This window comes from Lynx rufus, unplaced genomic scaffold, assembly GCF_022079265.1.
Source record: "Lynx rufus isolate CCGP_SWC_20201006 ecotype Redwood Valley unplaced genomic scaffold, mLynRuf1.p SCAF_25, whole genome shotgun sequence".
In the NCBI taxonomy this organism is placed as follows: domain Eukaryota; kingdom Metazoa; phylum Chordata; class Mammalia; order Carnivora; family Felidae; genus Lynx; species Lynx rufus.
The window spans coordinates 7,010,960-7,032,538 of NW_025814840.1; the positions used below are offsets into that span (position 1 = coordinate 7,010,960).

At 41.3% G+C, this 21,579-nt stretch overlaps 2 protein-coding genes across 3 annotated transcripts in view; both read left to right on the plus strand.

The window, feature by feature from the left end:
* Positions 1 to 21,579, plus strand: part of MINPP1 (multiple inositol-polyphosphate phosphatase 1) — a 52,752-nt gene that overhangs the window by 12,077 nt on the left and 19,096 nt on the right. Inside the window, exon 4 of one of the 2 annotated variants that reach the window (XM_047088707.1) lies at positions 4,892 to 5,025. The exons of the other annotated variant lie outside the window; for it this stretch is intronic. Coding sequence (XP_046944663.1) covers positions 4,892 to 5,025 — 134 coding nt within the window. The remainder of the gene's footprint in view (positions 1 to 4,891; positions 5,026 to 21,579) is intronic. 2 annotated transcript variants of the gene reach the window in all.
* LOC124518685 (40S ribosomal protein S20-like) lies at positions 14,610 to 15,047 on the plus strand. The gene has a single exon (XM_047088709.1). It carries the CDS (start codon positions 14,650 to 14,652, stop codon positions 15,007 to 15,009), a length of 360 nt encoding a protein of 119 aa, XP_046944665.1. The 5' UTR covers positions 14,610 to 14,649; the 3' UTR covers positions 15,010 to 15,047.

A 21,579-nucleotide genomic window follows, 5' to 3' on the forward strand; every position in this document is an offset into this window, starting at 1 on the left:
TTTTTTTCAACGTTTATTTATTTTTGGGACAGAGAGAGACAGAGCATGAGCGGGGGAGGGGCAGAGAGAGAGGGAGACACAGCATCGGAAACAGGCTCCAGGCTCTGAGCCATCAGCCCAGAGCCCGACGTGGGGCTCGAACTCACGGACCGCGAGATCGTGACCTGGCTGAAGTCGGACGCTTAACCGACTGCGCCACCCAGGCGCCCCGGACTTAGTGGTTTTAAAACAATACACATTTATTATCCTACAGTTCTAGAAGTCAGAAGTTCAAAATGAATCTTAACAGGCCTAAAATCAGGATATCAGCACCGTGTTCTTTCTGGAGGCTCAAGAGGACGATCTGTCCCTTGCCTTTTCCAGTCTCTAGAGGCTACCTACATTTTCCCCCATCACTCTGACCTCTGCTTCTGTGGCTAATCTTCTGCTCTGACTGTCCTCGCTAAATATTTATCCTAAGGATGTTTGCGATGACATTGGCCAACCTAAATAGCCCAGGGTAGCTTTCTCATTTTAACATCTTTACCCGAATCACACTTGCAAATTCCTTCTCATGATGCAAGATAACATATTCATAGAGTCTAGGGGTTAGGATGGAAACATCTTTGGGCAGCCATTTATTCTGTCTACCACATATAATCTTGGCAGACATCAAAGCACTTCACCCTTAAATACTTGGGTGTGCATCTAAGAAACAAGAACATGGCTGTAATAGTTATATATGTATATATATATGTGATAGTGATACATAAAGGAGAAAGTTGATTTAATGGTAGTTTTCAAAAAAATAGATGACATATGAAATAGGTATTTTTCTGTGGGATAGCTTTTTGCAACTTTGTATATATTTTATACTGTAATGAGCATATCTTGATTTTCTGTCTCTTCTGGAGTCAGTTTTGGTATTTAATATTTTCTTATAAAAATCATTCAGGTTTTCAGATTTATTTGCAGAGGTTGGCAAACTTTTCTTGCAATTAAAAAAAAAATTTTTTTTCATGTTTGTTTTTGAGAGAGGACAGTGCAAGCGGTAGAGGGGCAGAGAGAGGGAGAGACACAGAATCTGAAGCAGGCTCTAGGCTCTGAGCAGTCAGCACAGCCCAGCGTGGGTCTTGAACCCACAAACCACGAGATCATGACCTGAGCTGAAGTTGGACGCTTAACCGACTGAGCCACCCAGGTGCCCCTCTCGCAATTTTTTAAACAAAATGTTTCCCCTCTGTATCTGAGATTATTTCCCCACTATTATTACTTGTGTGCTTGGATTTTCATCATTACACTAATTTAGTATTTACTGATGTCATTTTTTTTTCACAAGTAACAGTTTATATAATGAAATCACCCACCTTTTTTTGTCTATCTAGTTTTTATTTAACATGTTTTTAAGTTTCACCTATGATGCTGCATGTAGCTATAGTTCACTTATTTTCATTGTTGTATTCCACTATATGAATTACCACAGGTTTTTTTAATCCATTATTTTGTTGGTAGACATTTGGGTTGTTCTCAGTTTGGGGCTATTACGAACATTCTTCTGTACGTGAATTGGGGCATACACACACACGTTTGTGAAGTTCTGTCTGTGTGTGTGGTAGAATTGCTGGATTACAGGGTGTAGAGAACTTGAAATTTACTAGACAGTGATGCCAAACTATTTTTGATGTTGTTCTAACTTGTTTCTGTGATTATGCTTCTTTTCATATCTTTTTTTTTTTTTTTTTTTTTTTTTTTTGCTTTTGACTTTTTTATTTTCTTAAGCCTTTGGAATTCATGATATTTTATTTACTCACAGTTTTCATCTGGCTGTTTCATCTGTAGCAGGGTTTTTTTAAACATTTATTTATTTTTGGGACACAGAGCATGAACAGGGGAGGGGCAGAGAGAGGCAAAGACACAGAAACTGAAGCAGGCTCCAGGCTCTGAGCTATCGGCACAGAGCCCCAAGCAGGGCCATGACCCACGGACCGGACCGGGAGATCATGACCCGAGGTGAAGTTGAATGCTCAACAGACTGAGCCACCCAGGAGCCCCTTGTCATATAACTTTAAAGAGTTTTGAATTTTGTTTTAGTTTACAGTTTAGTTACTTGTGGGTCAGCTTGATCCTTTTGACGTTTATTTCTGAGTTTCATGCCCTAGATCTGAACTTAACAAAACTCAAAACCAAATCTTGTAAACATGCTTCTGCTGTTAAAGTGTGACGTTTCTGGGGTCTGCGTTGAAGCTGTGGATGTCTGAGTGTGCCCTGAAAGTCTCTTACTTAGGCTGCTTGGAACCTGATGAGCTCCCACTTTTGTGATAGCTCTGGAATTCAGCTTGTAACGCCCACAACATTCAGTGACAGACTCAAGGGGACCCCCAGATTTCTGGAGCTCTCTTCTGGGCAGCTTCCTCCTTTCTGATACTCCGCCCTGCTACTTCCAGCCCCTTAAGAGTCTGTTCTCCCTCCTCTGCTCAGCAGGATTCTGCCTGACATTCCTTTCCCTGTGCCTCCGGGCACAAACCTGGAACAAATTGTAGGGTTTGCTGGGTTGGTTTCTCTTCTCTCAGCGATCACAGTTCAGTGCTGATTACTCAGTGACTGAAAATATTTATTTTACATATTTTGTTTTTTGGTCCGGAGGACATGCTTGGTATCAGGTAGTCCATCCTGGCATATGGCATTTCTTTCCGTATGCTGTTGAATTTTATTTGGTGATGTTTTATTTCAGATTCATTAAAGCCTGTTTGTAGTGAGGCTGGTTTATTGCAGTGGCTCTCCTTTGTGGGTGGTACTACTGGCCTGGGCCCATTCTTTTCCTTCGATGGGTTTAGAACGTGAGGGGGAATTTGTGTCCGTAGCAGTGACTAGGAGACACAGTGGAGGGCACAGGAATTGCAGTGCAGGGTCCGGATTTTCTTTCCTCGCCCCTTTCCTTAGGGCTTTATTTGTTCAGGTTTGGGTACAGGCTTCTAGTAGCTTCCTAAAATGAGTTCAGAAGCTTTCCATCTTTCCCTGTACCTTGGAATAATTTAAATATCAGGAACTAACCCTTCTTGAAGGTTTCGTAGAGCTCCTATTTAAAACCATATATACCTGGGGGCACCAGGGTGGCCCAGTCGGTTGGTTAAGCATCCGACTCTGGATTTCACCTCAGGTCAGGATCTCGTAGTTCGTGAGTTCAGGCCCTGTATCCCGCTCTGCGCTGACCGTGCAGAGCCTGCTTGGGATTCTCTCTCTCTCTTTCAAGGTAAATAAGTAAACTGAACAAAAATTATTTAAAAAAAAAAGAAAAGAAAACAAATATACCTGGTATGTTTTAGGTAGACCTTTGTCTCTATTTTGTATGATCAGATTTTTCTGAGTCAGTTTGGGTAATTTGTATTTTCCTAGAAAAACCACTTATTTCATTTACATTTTCAAATCTTTTTGAGATAAAGTTTCAATAGTGTGCATGTATGATTTTTTAAAAATCTTTAGTCATACCTCCTTTTTTATTTCTGACAGTTTTTGTTTTATTTTCTTGAATGGATTTGACAGAACTTTAATTCTTTTAATGTTAATTCCTTCCTTTTAAAAAAATGTTTACTTTGTCCCTTTTGCTAACTTCTTGATTTAATTGCCTTTTTAATATCTCTTTAGTTTTGTTTTTGGATTATGGCAATGACTTACCCTGGCTCTTGCTCTTAAAGTTACAATAAAACTATTACTAGTTTTCTCTGGGGGCTTTTTCAGAGAAGAATAACTTATAATTACTACAGAGGCTTCTCTTGTGTCTCTTTTAATTGCACATTTTAGTTCTCTAGTTTTGGTGTTTATCTGATCAAATACGTGAGTGCAGAGTCTAACATTCAGAGAAAGCCTGCCTTAATCACCAATTCTAATCCAGGACCTCTCTCCATAGCGAGCAGTCATTGCTGTCAGTTTAATATGGACCTTTTAACCCTTTTCTGTGCTGCTGTTGATAATCTATGTCATTCTTAGAACTATAAACAGCATAATGTATACATGTAGGTATGTATGTCTTGGTAATACAAGGTATTATACTGTATTTATTATTCTCAACCTGCCCTTCTCATTCAGTACATCCTGGAGATCCTTCCACATCAGTGCACGAAGATCTACAATACAGAAGTTTTAAATAACTGCATAGTGTTCCATAGTATGTGTATACCCTAGTTTAGTCAACCATCTGCCTACTAATGAAATGTCAGTATTTCCAGGAATCTTTTTTCCATTCGATAAGCACTGCTGGTGTTAAGACATTCTTACACATTCTCTCTTGTGTTCCTCTGTGACTAAAACTTCCTAAGAAATGGAATTAAATGGGTCATAGGAATGTATGCTTTTATGGAGTTTGCCGACTTGCCCTTTAGAACAACTATGCCAGTATACATTCCTTTTCTATATTCTTGATCAAATTTCATTACTGATTTTGCCGTACTGACACACGAACCAAAGTAACTTGTCTTCTGTCTGGTTTCTATCTTCATAAAGTTCTTAAAAGTTCCTAATCTGCTGTTGGCATCTTTCTGTGCTATAATAAATAACCTTCTATGTGTATCCTTTCTTCTTTTTTCTGTATGTATATTTGTTATCACTTTAATTTTCGCAGAAAGGGGAAGTGAGCATGTCTTTAACCCTCTGTCCTGCGGTGTCCTGGGTGCTGGGTTATGGCATCAGTGCTCCTCACTTGCTCTTGCATGCCCTCCTCTACACTCCCACGGTTTGAGTTTTTGTGTCATCGTAAATCTGTATGTGTCATGGACTTAAAATGGCAAATATAAACTTGACATACTTTGTGTAGAATGGCAGTTAAACAACGTAATCTTTTCTGGGAATCACTGTTAAATCGGGGAATCTGTTAACGTTAAAAAAATGTAATAACGATTTTTGAAATTTTCGTTTTTAGGTATTAGAATATTTAAATGATCTGAAGCAATATTGGAAGAGAGGATACGGGTACACTATTAATAGTCGGTCCAGCTGCACCCTGTTTCAGGATATCTTCCAACACTTGGACAAAGCAATTGAACAGAAACAAAGGTAAAAACTTAATTTTTTTTAATGTGTCTTCTTAAATGCTCAACTGAACTTCTGGAAAATGTTTTATAATGGGTGATTTCAAAAAATAGTTTTGGGCCCCGTAGCTGTCTCTGTCGGTAGAGCATCCGACTTCGGCTCACGTCATGATCTCACGATTCGTGGGTTTGAGCCCCGTGCTGGCCTCTGTGATCACAGCTCAGAACCTGGAGTCTGCTTCGGTTTCTGTGTCTCCCCCTCTCTATGTTCCGTCCCCCACCTGTGCTCTGTCTCTCTGTCTCTCAAAAATAAAGATTAAAAAAATTTTTTTAATAGGTTTTGCTTGTGTTTTTATTTTTTTTTTTTAATTTTTTTTTTTTTTCAACGTTTATTTATTTTTGGGACAGAGAGAGACAGAGCATGAACGGGGGAGGAGCAGAGAGAGAGGGAGACACAGAATCGGAAACAGGCTCCAGGCTCTGAGCCATCAGCCCAGAGCCCGACGCGGGGCTCGAACTCCCGGACTGCGAGATCGTGACCTGGCTGAAGTCGGACGCTTAACTGACTGCGCCACCCAGGCGCCCCATGTTTTTAAAAAATAATAACTAGACATACAAAAGAATGAGATGACATATGTGAGTTATGAGATACATACACCCTTTGTTCAACCCAAGATCTAGAACATTACTAATAATTCGCATTTGCAGTGCTTCCCTTTTCCTGCCTCCTTGTGTTCCCTCTACTCCATGTCCGCTATAACCACTGTTCTGAATTTGCTGTATATCAATGCTTTGCCTCTTTAAAAGTAGTTTTTATTGTAAATGTATGTGTGCAAACAATATGTTTGGTTTTGCTTAGAGTCATATGCCTGCTGTCTTCTGGGACTTCCCCACCGCCCCCCCCCCCCCCAGCATTACATTTATAGTGTTCATCATATTGTTACCTATACTATAAAGTCAGAAAAGAAACAATTTTATGTGGCGCCTAGGTGACTCAGTCGGTTAAGCATCTGACTTTTGATTTCTGCTCAGGTCATGATCTCATGGTTTGTGGGTTTGAGCCCCACATCAGGCTCTGCAGTGACAGCACAAAGCCTGCTTGGGATCCTCTTTCTCCCTTGCGTGTGTGTATGCCTTCTCTCTCTCTCTCTCTTTCTCTCTCTCAAAATAAATAAACTTAAAAAAATAAACATTTTTACTATAGTACAAGATTCAATGATATGTGATATTCAGTAACTAAATACCACAGTTTATGCTCTCTTTTGTCAGTGGACATTGGTAGTTTCTATTTTTTGCTGTTATGAAATAGTGTAATTAATTGTACATGGCTTGTGGTAGGAATTGCAAAATGTTTTTGAGTAAGACTCTCTCATGGAAAATCTTTTGTTAATCATACTTTTCAAGTTTTTTTTTAAAAACTTCTCATAATTTAAACCTGATAGAGTCTAAACCCCATTTTATTTGACAAATATGCTTCCATGAAAGCTTATGCATTCATAATTAGAGACAAAAATGCTATAAAGATGGAGACAGAAAGATGGAAGATTGTGTGTTTGTGTTTGCAATATTAAGTTTTTCATATATACATGTAGAGAGAGAATTTGTGTGTGTGTGTGTGTGTGTGTGTGTAGCTCCAGTTCATGAAGTTTTCTTGGGTTTGATGGGAGTTAGGGAGAAAACTCAATTGAGTATTTAGTTTCTGCTACCAAATGATTTTTGTGGGGCAAAATAGTCAAGGCAAGTTCTATCTTTGAGGTAAGCATGAACTTTTTCCTACTTAGTTTTATGAGTGGTTTATAACCCATAGACTTCATAAGATAACGGATCTTTTCTATTTGTTCATTGTTTCTGTCTCATTGTTGAACGTGTTTTGGGAATCTTGAAATTGTGTCAGAAAGATTCTTGAATAATTTTTTGTAAGATTTGCTATTATAATTTGATGCCAGACTTTAAGGTTAAGTTTATCTTCATGTTTCAAAATGAATATTACATTACAGAGTGAATTAAAGATGACCCAGATAAATGAAGAGATATACTATCTTTATGGATTGGAAGATAGATTGATCATTTGTAGACTGAATGCAGTCCCTATCACAGTCCGTAGGTCTCTTTGTAGAAATTGAGAGGCTTATTCTAAAATGTATACAGAAATGCAAAGAAGCTTGAGGAGCTAAAACAATTTTGAAAGAAAAAAGAACAATAAAAACTTAAAAATATTTCACTTCAAAACTTACTATAAATCTATAGCCATAGACAAAAAGACCAATGGAATAGAATCAAGTCAATAAATAAACTCATAAATAAACCCTTATATGGTCAATTTGCAACAAAGATGCCAAGGTCATGCATTGGAAAAAAGGATAGTCTTCAGCAGTTGGTGCTGGAACAGTTGGATAACCATGTGTTTAAAATGACACTTAGGCCCTTACTTGACACTATACAAGAGATAAAACTGTGAAACTCCTAGAAGAAAACATGGAAGTGAATCTTTGTGATCTTGGATTAGGTCAATATTTCATAGCTGAAAAGCCCAAAAGCTCAATCTACAGCAAAATTGATGAAATGGACCTCCTCAAAATTAAAAATTTTTGTGCTTCTTGGGGTGCCTGGGTGGCTCAGTTGGTTGAGCATCCAACTTTGGCTCAGGTCATGATCTCACGGTTGACGAGTTCAAGCCCTGCGTCGGGCTGTGTGCTGATAGCTCAGAGCCTGGAGCCTGCTTCGGATTCTGTGTCTCCCTCTCTCTGCCCCTCCCCAGCTCATGTTCTGTCTCTCTCTGTCTCAAAAATAAACATTAAAAAAATTTTTTTAAAAATGTTTATGCTTCTAAAAATACTATTTGCAAAATGAGAAGATAAGCTATAGACTTGGAGAAAATATTTGCAAAATATACATATATGTTTAAGGATTTGAATCCAGAATACATAGAGATGTTACCTCCCAATAAGGAGACAAACTAATTTTTAAAAAGAGCATAAGATTTGAATGGACAGTTAAGAAGATATGTGGATGGCAAATAAGTACAAGAAAAGGTGCTTTTAACATCATTAGATGTTAAAACCACAGTGAAATACCACCAGTATATTCCCAAACTGGTTTTGAAATGATTTGAAAATATATACATATGTATGTGTGTGTGTGTGTGTGTATATATATATATATATATATATATATATATATATATATATTGGTCTCTTCCCCAAGTTCTTGACATAGGGCTCCTGAAACCCGTGGAATTTCCTGGGTGATAGGCGTATCTTTTGTTCTAATGAGGCAACTTTGGGTGGCACCCTGGACAGCTCCAGGATGAGCGTTGAAAGACCAAGCCTTGAGTAAGTAGAAGCTTGCAATTTTCAGCCCTGAGCCCCATTCTCTTGAGAAGGAAGGAGGATTGGAAATGGAGTTAATGATGAATCATGCTTGTGCGATGAAGATGTCATAAAAATCCAAAAAAACGTTTGTGGTTTCGGGAGCTCCTGGGTTGATGAACAAGTAGATGTGCCGAGAGAGTGAACTGTTATGTAGTCCATGCCTCAAGAGGGCGTGGAAGCTCCGTGCCCCATCCCACAAACCTGGCCCTACCCATTGCTTCCATGTGGACATTCACCTGTATCCTTTATCGTATTCTTTTGTAATAAACTGGTAATGTGTTTTCCTGAGTTTTGTGAGCTGCTCTGGCAAGTTAATAAGCCTACAAATCCTTTGATTTGTAGCCCAGTTGGATAGAAGCTGTGTGTAACCTGGGACTAACACTCATACTTGCAGTTGGTGCCTGGAAGGGGAGGGAGGAGCAGTCTCGTGGGACCGAGTCCTGAGTGGAATCTGACACTGGCTCCAGGTACACGGTGTCAGAGTTGAGTTAAATTGTAGGATACCCGGCTGCTATCACAGAATCACTGGGTGTGGGGAAAAAGCCCCACATGTTTGGTATCAGAAGTGGTAGGAGTATGTAGTGTGAGAGTAGAGGAGAAACACAGGAGGGGAAGCCCGGGTGTTTTTCATACTCACTGGCTAAAATTTAAGTTAAAAAGAAAAAAGACTGTCCTAAATGTTGGCAAGATGTGTAGGAACTAGAAGCTTTACACATTGCCGGTGGGAATGTAAAATTTAATACAGCCACTTGGGAAAAGTTTGGCGGCTTCTTAAAAAGTTAAACATAAATCTACCATGATTTAGCAAATTTAGTCCAAAAGTACCCAATAGAAATGAAAATACATGTCTGCACAGACTTTTATGTGACTGTTTATTGCAGTATTTTTCATAGTAGGTAAAAACTGTAAACAATTCCTTTGTCCACAGCTGATAAATGAGTAAATGCAGGTCTTAAGTCCGTGTGATGGAATACTACTCAGCAATGAAAAGGAATGAATTACTGACAGATGCAGCAAGATGAATGGCTTCTAAGATATGATGCTAACTGAAAGAAGCCTGTTGGAAAAAGGAGGGGGAAAGAATGAAATAGTCTTTTGGTAAAAGTGGAAATAATTTTTAATGAATTTAGCAACTCAGAAAAATGGAATCTTTCCTTAGAAATTTTGACAGGATGACTCCAAAATGCTTATGACATGTAATTGCTTGAAATGTGTTTTAATTATCAGTTCACCTCCCTGCCTTGATAAAATACACTAAAATAATTGAGGAGTCAAAACAAAAAATCAGGGCTCTTGCAGTTCCATGAGATGATCTGGATTACTATAGACAGGACAAGCTGGTTTTTGTTTTAAATAGTTTTGTTTTTTAGAGCCCATTTTGGTTCACAGCAAGATTGAGCGGAAGCTAAAGAGACTTCCCAACATTCCTTTCCCCATAGCCGTCCCTACTATCACAATCGCCTGCCAGAGTTACTTTTTTTTTTTTTTTCAACGTTTATTTATTTTTGGGACAGAGAGAGACAGAGCACGAACGGGGGAGGGGCAGAGAGAGAGGGAGACACAGAATCGGAAACAGGCTCCAGGCTCCGAGCCATCCGCCCAGAGCCTGACGCGGGGCTCGAACTCACGGACCGCGAGATTGTGACCTGGCTGAAGTCGGACGCCCAACCGACTGCGCCACCCAGGCGCCCCAGAGTTACTTTTTAAAAACAGGTTTGAGAAATAGTTTCTATATCGTGTAGTTCATCCATTTATATTGTGCAGTTCTGTGGCTTTTAGTATATTCAAGAGTTGTGCAGCCGTCGCCACTGTTTAATTTTAGATCATTTTCACTACCTGAGAGAGAAACCATATGCCCATTAGCAGTCTCTCCCCATTTACCCAAACGCTCTGAGCAGCAGGCAGCCCCTAATCTACTTTCTTTCTCTATGGATTCGGGTTTTCTGGACATTTCATATAAGTGGAATCCTGTAATATGTGTTCTTTGTGACCGGCTTCTTTGACTTAGCATAACGTTCTCAGGTTCATCTGTGTTGTAGCGTGTATCAGTATTTCGTTCTTTTTATGGCTGAATAGTATTCTGTCGTGTGAATATACCATATTTTGTTCATTAATTGATATCTGGGTCCTATCCACATTTTTGCTCTCGTGCGTAATGCTTCCGTGAGCATTTGCATACAGACTCTTGTGTGGTCCCGTTTTCATTTGGCTCGGGTATATGCCCAGAATGGAATTTCTAGGGAGTCATGAAGTTTGACTCTCGGGAGTTGTTAAAGAGTATTGAAACTGTAGCCATGTAGGCAATCTCTGACATGCGCTGGTTCCTGGCTGTGGTCTGTAGACAAAGCGTTCCAAGTTGAGGTTGCCCTGTTTACAGTGATCCGGATGACCTGCTGGGAGGTTTTCCTTGTTTTGTTTTTATCTTAAAGTGAAATTCCAGTTTTTAGCTTATTTTCTTACAATTTGTTTATCTTACCCACAGATGAAATACAGACGGAAAAATGGAACTAATTGAGGAATCATTACGTTAGGTAGTAGCCAAGTCTGTACTCAGAAGCTAATGAGGCTAATTGTCGTGCATGGCTCCTGGGATCAGGTGCGGTAATACAGAGGCAGTGTGATGCTGTAGGCAGGTACTTGGATTTCGTGGGAGTCCTGATTCTGCTTTATTGATGTTGCAGATTCCTCACTTCTGAAAGGGGGCTGCGTCTGCTGACTGACAGGGTTGTTGTGATAATGAAATGAGATAATGTCTTCAAAGCACTTCGTATAATATGATGTTTCCGTCAGCAAGATGAAGGAATTCTTACCCTCTTTTGGATGATTACTCCTTTATTTGCGGAGTTGTGAATTATTTGTGAATTAAAACGCCTATGATACATGTCAGGCAGTGTTTCAGGACCAGCAAACAATGATGAGTAAGACAGACTCATTGCACTTGTGACTTACAATCTAGAAAAAATAGAAATGTGTATCAAATTCACGGGTTAATGGTGTAACTGTTCATGTGAGATTGTGAAACGGTATAAACAGTCAAAGGAAGGAGAGTTTGAGCTTGTATGACAGCTGATCATGTTGGCCACTGCCTCCCTTTCTATCTGAGGAAGGAGAGACAGCAGTAATTGTGAAGAAACTGGCACGTGCTTTTCAGGGACCGGTTATCTCTATACTAAAAGACTGATCAGATTTTTAAAAAGTATTTACGGGGGCGCCTGGGTGGCGCAGTCGGTTAAGCGTCCGACTTCAGCCAGGTCACGATCTCGCGGTCCGTGAGTTCGAGCCCCGCGTCGGGCTCTGGGCTGATGGCTCATAGCCTGGAGCCTGTTTCAGATTCTGTGTCTCCCTCTCTCTCTGCCCTCCCCCGTTCATGCTCTGTCTCTCTCTGTCCCAAAAATAAATAAACGTTGAAAAAAAAAATTAAAAAAAAAAAAAGTATTTATGTAGCTGAATCAAGATTAAATTGTCTTGCCAAAATTACCTTGATTCCAAAACCAGACAAAGACCCCCCTAAAAAGGAGAATTATAGACCAGTTTGTCTGATGAACATGGATGCAAAAGTCCTCAGCAAGATACTAGCCAATTGGATCCAATGATGCCTTAAAAGAATTATTCACCACGATCAAGTGGGATTTATACCTGGGATGCAGGGCTGGTTCAATATCCGCAAAACAACCAATGTGATTCATCACATCAATAAAAGAAAGGAGAAGAACCACATGATCCTCTCAATAGATGCAGAGAAAGCACTTGAAAAAATACAGCATCCTTTCTTCATAAAAACCCTCAAGAAAGTAGGGATAGAAGGATCGTACCTCAACGAAAGACGCACTGCTGATATATCCTCAATGGGGAAAAACTGAGAGCCTTCCCTCTAAGGTCAGGACAGGGATGTCCACTGTAACCACTGTTAACTCAACAGACTATTGGAAGTCCTAGCCTCAGCAATCAGACAACACAAAAGAATAAAAGGTATCCAAATCAGCAAGGAGGAAGTCACTTTCACCCTTCACAGATGACATGATTCTCTATTTGGAAAACCCAAAAGATTCCACCAAGAAACTGCTAGAACTAATCCATGAATTCAGCAAAGTCACAGGATATAAAATCAATGCACAGAAATCAGTTGCATTTCTATACATCAATAGTGAAGCAGCAGAAAGTGAAATCAAGGAATTGATCTTGTTTACAATTGCACCAAAAACCATTAAATACCTAGGACTAACCCTAATCATAGATGTAAAAGATCTATATGTTGAAAACTGTAGAAAACTTATGAAGGAATTGAAGAAGACACAAAGAAATGGAAAAACATTCCATGCTCATGGATTGGAAGAATAAATATTGTTAAAATGTCAATACTACCCAAAACAATCTACACATTCAATGCAATCCCAATCAAAATTGCACCAGCATTCTTAAAGCCAGACAAACAGTCCTAAAATTTGTATGGAACCACAAACGACCCCAACTAGCCAAAGTAATATTGAAAAAGAAAACCAAAGCAGGAGGCATCACAATCCCAGACTTTAGCCTCTACTACAACACTGTAATCATCAAAACAGTATGGTACTGGCATAAAACAGACACATAGACCAATGGAATAGAATAGAGAACCCAGAATTGGACCCACAGATGTATGGCCAACTCATCTTTGACAAAGCAGGAAAGAGTATCCAATGGAAAAAAGTCTCTTTAGCAAATGGTGCTGGGAGAAATGGACAGCAACATGTAGAAGAATGAAACTAGACCACTTTTCTTACACCACAAAAATAAACTCAAAATGGATGAAAGACCTAAATGTAAGACAGGAAACCATCAAAACCCTAGAGGAGAAAGCAGGCAACAACCTCTTTGACCTCAGCCGCAGCAATTTCTTACTCTACATGCCTCCAGAGGCAAGGGAAACAAAAGCAAAAAATGAACTATTGAGACCTCATCAAAATAAAAAGCTTCAGCACAGCAAAGGAAACAATCAGCAAAACTAGAAGGCAACCGATGGAATGGGAGAAGATATTTGCAAATGACATACCAGATAAAGGGTTAGTATCCAAAATCTATAAAGAACTTATCAAACTCAGCACCCAAAAACCAAATAATCCAGTGAAGAAATGGGCAAAAGACATGAAGAGACACTTTTCTAAAGAAGACATCCAGATGGCTTGCAGACCCATGAAAAATGCTCAACGTCACTCATCATCAGGGAAAAACAAATTCAAACCACGATGAGATACCACCTCACACCTGACAGAATGGCTAACGTTAACAACTCAGGCAACAAGAGATGTTGGCAAGGATGCGGAGAAAGAGGATCTCTTTTGTACTGTTTATGGGAATACCAACTGGGGCAGCCACTCTGGAAAACAGTATGAAGGTTCCTCAAAAAATTAAAAATAGAACTACCCTATGACCCAGCAATTGCACTACTGGGTATTTATGCAAAGGGTACAGGAGTGCTGTTTCGAAGGGGCACATGCACCCCCATGTTTATAGCAGCACTATCGACAATAGCCAAAGTATGGAAAGAGCCCAAAAGTCCATCGATGAATGAATGAATGAATGAAGATGTAGTGTGTGTGTGTGTGTGTGTGTGTGTGTGTGTGTGTGTGATGGAGTACTACTCGACAATCAAAAAGAATGAAATTCTGCTGTTTGCAACAATGTAGAGTGTATTACGCTAAGTGAAATTAGAGAAAAACAAATATATGACTTCACTCATATATGGAATTTAAGACACAAAACAGATAAACATAAGGGAAGGGAAACAAAAATAATATAAAAACAGGGAGGGAGACAAAACATAAGAGACTCTTAAATATAGAGAACCAGCTGAGGGTTGCTGGAGGGGTTGTGGGTGGGGGGGATGGGCTAAGTGGGCAAGGGACATTAAGGAGGACACTTGCTGAGAAGAGCGCTAGGTGTTACATGTAGAGGATGAATCACTGGAATCGAATCCTGAAATCATTGCACTATATGCTCACTAACTTGGATGTAAATTTAAAAAAATTTTTTTAAATAAAAATTTTAAAAAACAGCTAAAAAAATTAAATCTTCTTAAATAGAGGGAAGAAGGTATATTTAGAGACTTCTATCATATTTCTGTCCAAAAAAGCAGATTGATAGGATTTTAGGAGCAGTGCTACATTTAAGAATGCTTCTCCAGCTCTCTTTGAGGAAGACGCGGTCGCAGCCGGAGCGGTGCTTTGGAGGCTCCCGCGCCTGCTCCTGACTCCCCGCTGTTCGCTCTCGCCGAGGAACGAGTCGGTCAGGAAGCCGCAGCCATGGCTTTTAAAGACACCGGGAAGACCCCCGTGGAACCGGAGGTGGCGATTCACCGAGTTAGAATCACTCTAACCAGCCGCAACGTAAAATCTTTGGAGAAGGCGTGTGCCGACTTGATCAGAGGCGCCAAGGAAAAGAATCTCAAAGTAAAAGGACCGGTTCGGATGCCCACCAAGACTCTGAGAATCACTACAAGGAAAACTCCTTGTGGTGAAGGTTCTAAGACTTGGGATCGTTTTCAGATGAGGATCCACAAGCGGCTCATTGATCTGCACAGTCCATCTGAGATTGTTAAGCAGATTACTTCCGTCAGTATTGAGCCAGGAGTTGAGGTGGAAGTCACCATTGCAGATGCTTAAATCGGCCTTTTAATAAATTGGTTATCAGTTAAAAAAAAGAATACTTCTACAGAAAACCAACATATGCTCAGCAAAGAGAATAATAGCGTTTTAAAAAATTAATAGATTTTGTGTCTTAGAGCAGTTTTAAGTTCACACCAGTTTGGAGTGGGAGTTCTAGAGTTCCCAACTACCTTCCCCTCCACATACACAGCCTCCCTCAACATTAATATCACACACACAGTGGTAGGATGAGACTTCAATAGATTTTTCTGACCCATTCTATCAGAACATTAACCTTTTTTCTTTGCGACTCTTAAAATCTTTTTTGTATTTGTGTTTAGAGTCTGTGTGTATGTTTATGAGCAGTATTTTGTCATCCTGTTGTCTGAGGGAGATGTCTCTCACTTCATGGTGGAGCCCCCAGGCTACGTTTGCGTTCCGTGTACTACTGCGTAGGCAGGCTGTTCCCTCTTTATGTTCACGGTCAATCAGAGATCGGCTTCCGAGTTTATGAATACTTCTTCAACATAATTTTAGGAGCCTGGTTTTACTTCACAGAAAAACTGGAGATTACAAACAATGTTAATTGGCGAGGGTCCGCATTTTGGCTGCGTATAGCTGCCCTTCAAGCTCAGGGTCCTTTACTCTTATTAGGATCTTGATTTTTATTTTCCTCCTTGAACCATCACCACAGTGATGGGATTAAAGTTAAAACCAGTACATTCACTATTTAAGCAAATTTAAGCAGCTTTTGCCTTTTAAGCAGCTGTGATTAGAAAAGCAGATTGCGGAGGGGTGCCTGGGTGACTCAATTAGGCATCCTCTGTTGGCTCAGGTCATGATCTCATGGTTGGTGAGTTCGAGCCCCATATCAGGCTCTGTGCTGACAGCTCAGCGCCTGGAGCCTGCTTCAGATTCTGTGTCTCTCTTTCTCTCTGCCCTTCCCCTGTTCTCTTTCTCTCTCTCTCTCTCAAACATTAAAAAAATTAAAAAAAAAAAAAAGACTGGATTTACTAAAGGGATGAGACTATATGGATTTTATTCTACTGTACCCATTCCCCATTATCTCTGTTGATATATTTTTATCTTTTTAGATCGGGGTAATTCAATAAGTCACTTCTTTTTTAAAATAAGGTTTATATTCTGGACTGTAATTGCTTAGCCTCGTGAGAGCTTTCATTTCATCATGGATAATCTCAGACGCTGAAATTGACTGCTGTCAATATTTGTTACTCTCATTAAACTTACTAACTTTGTCTACTTTTTCACTGACTCTCAAATCTTGATATTTTCAGATTTTGCCGTTGAACAAGGGTATGGCTTTTTAACGTTGTGTAGTTCCATATTTTAACATAAGATGGCAGCATTGAAATTCACGTGGCAACAAGTGATTTTATTTTTATTTAGTTTTTATAATTTTTTAAAGTTTATTCATTTATTATTTCCAAGAGAGGGAGAGACATGGAGAGCCCGCACAAGTGGGGGAGGGGTAGACACACACACACACACACACACACACACACAGAATCCAATGCAGGCTCCAGGCTCTGAGCTGTCAGCACAGAGCCCAACTTGGGGCTTGAACTCAACAACCATGAGATCATGACCTGAGCTGAAGTCAGACACTTAACCGACTGGCCCACCCCGGTGTCCCAACGGGTGATTTTAAATAGCTGTTTGGGTCATTTGGCCCGTGGGAATTAGGGAGGGGGGCTTGTCTTTTAAAGTTCTTGGAAATGTGTGCAGATTCTAAGTCCTCAGGACGTGTGTGCCGGTCTTTCTGCTCCCTTTCTGCAGTCAGGGTTCCATGGAGTGCAGGTGGATGTTCCAGCAAACTCTGGGAGTGCTGCCTGTCGAAAGAAACTGGACAAATAAAGATTAAAATGTAACTAGTCTGGCTGTGCCAGTGTCCATCTGGTTTTGGGAAAAACTTTTGGACTCTCCGTAGAGCATAGGTGTGTGGTGTCTGGAACTTTATCTCGGTGTCCGCTCCTCGGTGCCTAGAACGAGCACGGGGCACATACAGTTGGTGGTCGGTACGCATCACAGGAGTGTCTGCAGTCCTCTCTTTCTCTCCCGTCCGTCGTCCCTCTTTCAGTCCGGGCTTCCGTCATGCAGGCGTCCCAGCCGCAAACTGCCTCATTCTGGACTCTGCCTCCCTCACCTTCTACCTCTACTCCCCGTGTTCGTTCTGTATTTGTCGTTTTGTGGGGTTTTTTGGTTTTGCTTCCAGATTTAGATCTGTTCCTTCCACGTTTTTTACCCCACCGCTCCGCCCTCAGTTCAGGCCAGTATCTTTCTCTTAGATTTCAGCAACTGCTTCTAAGTGCTTGCCTGGCCTCAGCGTCCGCCCGCCTGACTCCCGTGTATTATGCAGGCGGTAGAGGGTGTACATCTAAGTTACTGTCTCAGGGAGCTCATGTCCTAGTTTGGAGGATATTTATATAACAGCACTGAAACCGGTTTTTAAAAAAGCGCTCAAGGAGAATGAATTTGAACTTTGGAATTTGGTAAAGGCTTTATGGGACGAGTCCTTGAGGTTGGTCACTGAAGACTTCTTTCAGTAACCTCAGTGTATCCACCCTTAATACTCGTTTTAATTTCTTTGAAAGATTTTATTGACCTATCATTGATGTAAAGTTAAGTGGTACATATTTAAAGTATACAATTTGCTGAGTTTTTACATACGTACATATACGTGAAACCGTCAGCGAAAGCAAGATAACGGAATATCCATCCTGTGCAAAGATTTCTTTGTGACTCTTTCCACCTGCCCCCATCCCCAGGCCAGCCGCTGATCTGTTTTCTGTCACTCTCTAGAGTGACCTGTTTTTTCTAGATTTTAGATAATGGAACCATCTACTGTATACATTTTTTGATTTGACTTCTAGCATAATGGTTAGGAGATTCACCCACGTTGTTAGGGGTTGTTAGGCAGTCAGTCCTTTTTAAAGCTGAATGGTATTCCATCATACGGACACACGCCAGTTCGCCGATCCATTCCCCCTGCGGTGGATGTTAGGTGGTTTCCCGTTCAAGGCTATTCCACGTGAAGCTGCTGTGAACTTCGGTTGTCCTGCTGTGGACCTGTGCCTTCTTTCCTGCCGGGTGACACCTAGTCATAGAATAGCTGAGTCCCCTGTCGGTGAACGTTTCCCTTTCTTGAGAATCGGCCAAACTCTTCCTGTCTACCGGTGAGAGCTGACTTACTCTACATTCTGGCTGACGCTTGGTGTGGTAGGTCTTTGTAATTTGTGCAGTTCTGATGGGCACGCAGCTCCTCATTGTAGTGTTTGCATTTCCCTAAAGACTGTTGATGTGCACCTCCCTTCCAGGTGCTCATTTACCACCCTAGTGTAATCTGCCGAAGTGTCTTCCCATCTTTTGCCGTTTTGTAAGCGGGTTGTTTCTCATCTTTTATCGTTGTCAGAGTTCTTTGTACATATTCTGGGTACAGGTCCTTTCTCAGATTTATGCCCTACAGATATATTCCCCTAGTCTGGGGTTTGCCTTTTTGTTTTTGTAAAAATGTCCTTTTTGGGCTGATGGTGCCCTGCTATGGAGGCAGGTGCCCCCGAGCGTGTGTTTGGTCCGTGTACGTTGGGAGGTTTTCCTAGTCTGCATTATGGGAAACAGACTACTCCTGGCCCTGGGCTAGCTTTGGGAATGGTTTCACCTGTTCCTTCCCAGTGTTTTTCCCTGGATTTGGATGGTTTTCTCAACTGTGTGCGGATCGGTGCCAGCTGCAACGTCGAGGTGCTGGTCTCTCTTCTCTGGAACTCGGTCCTGTGAATTCCGGCCAGTGTGGCCTCCCTGAGCCCTGGGTCCTGTCTCATCCACACGGGAAGGCGGTCACGCTCCGCCCGGGCTCCCCTTCCCCGTGCTGCTGCCTGGAAACAGTGCAGCTGGGGGAGCCACTTAGCTTTTCGCGCTCCTCCTCTGCCTCGTGCTGAGCGCCTCAGAACCGCCGCCCCATGTAGATTTTCAGGCTTCAGGTAAACCTGGTCCCTGTCGCTCCGTCTTGGCTGAAAGTGGGTTATTTCAGTTGTATTTTTGCCTGAGAAAAAACTTTATGCTCAAGCTGTTTTAGTTCTACATTTGTGCTAAGCTCTCAGTCATACTGATGCTTCCCCAGATGTCTCACGGGGCTGATGTTTCAGTCAGATGTATAAACAGACTTAAAAAATATCTCTTTTCCCTGGTAATTTTTTTCCCAGAGCATCTCCTGTGTCTGGCACTTAACGTTGGTGTCCTTACGTAAGTATGGGAATTGTCTGAGTTGTCTGAAGCTGGGTTTGAATTCCTGGATCGCAATTAAAAACGTACTCGGTGTCATATTGGTTGACAGTGAAACATGAATTAAGAGTTTGGGAAGATCTGAGCTGAGTACGTGTAGAGGAAAAACCTGCAGTTATCAGTTGTTTTTATGATTGACCTTCTTTGTGTGACTTTTAAGTACTTTCTTGAGGTGTTTTGCGTACATTGAACATACATAGTCATCAACCCTCGTGCAACAACGTAATTTGAGACTTCAAATTCAATTTTGTTTTTTATTGAAGATTTAGTAAAATCTCCTTACCAACTTGTGTACGTAAAAGGGGGCTGTTAATTTGGAGAACTACATTCTTACCTCGCTAGATAGAGTTAGGTAATCTGCTTGCCTTTTTCTTATTTCTGTGGTTCTCTGTATTTGTTAATAGAGAATATTGATTTGTTTCCTTATATTTGTATTAATAGTTTACATTTTCTATGATGTTTCTTCCTTCTTAAAGCTAAAATGTGCCTCTTTTTTAAAAGTGGTTTTGTCACGTTTTGGAAAATGTAACATTCCAAAATGCATTTGATAAAAATGCATTTTTATCAAAAGAAGAGAACAGAGTTACTGGTATCCTATTTCACGTCTTTGTATTCCTTGTTGTTTGGGAGACTGTTCTAAGAATTCTAAAGGATAGTTGTTACAAGTCAGGGATAGACGTGAACTTGACAAACGTGACCAGTGGATCATAGAACTCTGTGTTGGGGACACCTGGGTGGCTCAGTCAGGCGCCTGACTCTCGATTTCGGCTCAGGTGGTGATCTCACCGTCGTGAGTTCGGTCTCTGCGCAGACAGTGTGGACCCTGCTTGGGATTGGATTCTCTGTCGTCCTCTCGCTCTGCCCCTCCCCCACTCGTGTGCTGTCTTTCTCGCAAAATAAATAAACGTTAAAAAGAAAAGAAATCTGTGTTGGTTGATGGATCAGAATACGGAAAATACAGAAAGATTTCATTGGCTCAGACATTTGAAATACAGGCCTCATTAGGGTAAGATTACTAGGCTTCCCCGGAGCCCACGTGGTGCAGGAGGCACAAACAGGTGCGGGCCGGACCTGCCCCGCTGTCCCTCAGGATGTCAGACCGTGACACGCAGCGCGGGGAGTCTCGGCTCCCAAGGCTGTACTCCTGGTTCCGTGGGTTCGTGTGTTTCTCAGGGATGAGGTCCCAGTCCGTGGGTCAGATTCTCAGTGGTCGTGTGTCCCCAGAAGCTTACGGCTTCAGTAGGTATCGAATCCGTGCCTCGGTACCAAGGGCTCGGCGGCTCCTGCTCTAACAACACTGACGTCTTTCCGCCAGAAGACTGCGTTCTTTTGTTACAGATGAGAACGTGGTACCTCCCGTGGGGACACCCTGAACCTCCCAACCTTGTTCCTGGGATGGTCACGACAGAGAAGGCCACACGGAACCAGAGAGAGAGTGGGATGTAGTGTCTTTGGATTGCCTTCAACGGTCCAGTGAAAAAAATTATGTGCCGTGGTCTTAAATTAGGAATCGAATAAACTGAGAAGTGGTGTTTCCCCCCACATTCTTTCCCCTTTTATCCTCCCGCACATTCTAGTCTCTCATTCCTCGTGTTCTGACCCCCCATGCCAACACACACGCACACTCCCTTACTTCCTCATTCAGACACACACACGTCCTACCCATTTCCCGTTGCCAATATTTGGCAAAGGCCAGCTTTGCTTTGAAGAAGCTTGGGAATGAAACCCACCAAAGTTCTCCCGCCGCCTCAGGACTCTGGTGTATTCAAGGAGAAGCTGGGGATTTGGTTCTTTCAGTAGCAGGCGGGCCTCACTGGATGTAAATCAGTTCCTAGCGGACGGCCCAGAGCATTTCTGAGATTTATTTTCTGTTAGGAGACAGAGCAAAGAGCGGGGTGTTCTTGAAATAGAACCACTTAACTTCAGAGAAATTATTGATTTACTTTAGAGAACCTGGTACATATCTTTAACGGCTTCTGATAAAAATAGGGCCATAAATAAATACTCTTAGGTATTTGCTCTGTCATCTTTAGAGCTAGAAAAACAAACAAAAAACCCTTTGTGCGTATGTCCACACAAACTCCACAGCTCTTTAGTCTCCACTAATTGAAGATATCCAAGTCCCTACTTTTAGTGCGTGGATGTAATTTAGGATAGAAATACAATACGTTTTCCATTTAACATTAATGCTGCTTAACTTTGTCAAAGAAAACTGAGATGTGAGTAAGTCTTAAAAGGGGGGCAAACACGTATACGCATGAGCAGCTGTTTAAAGGGGAATTGTATTAGCTC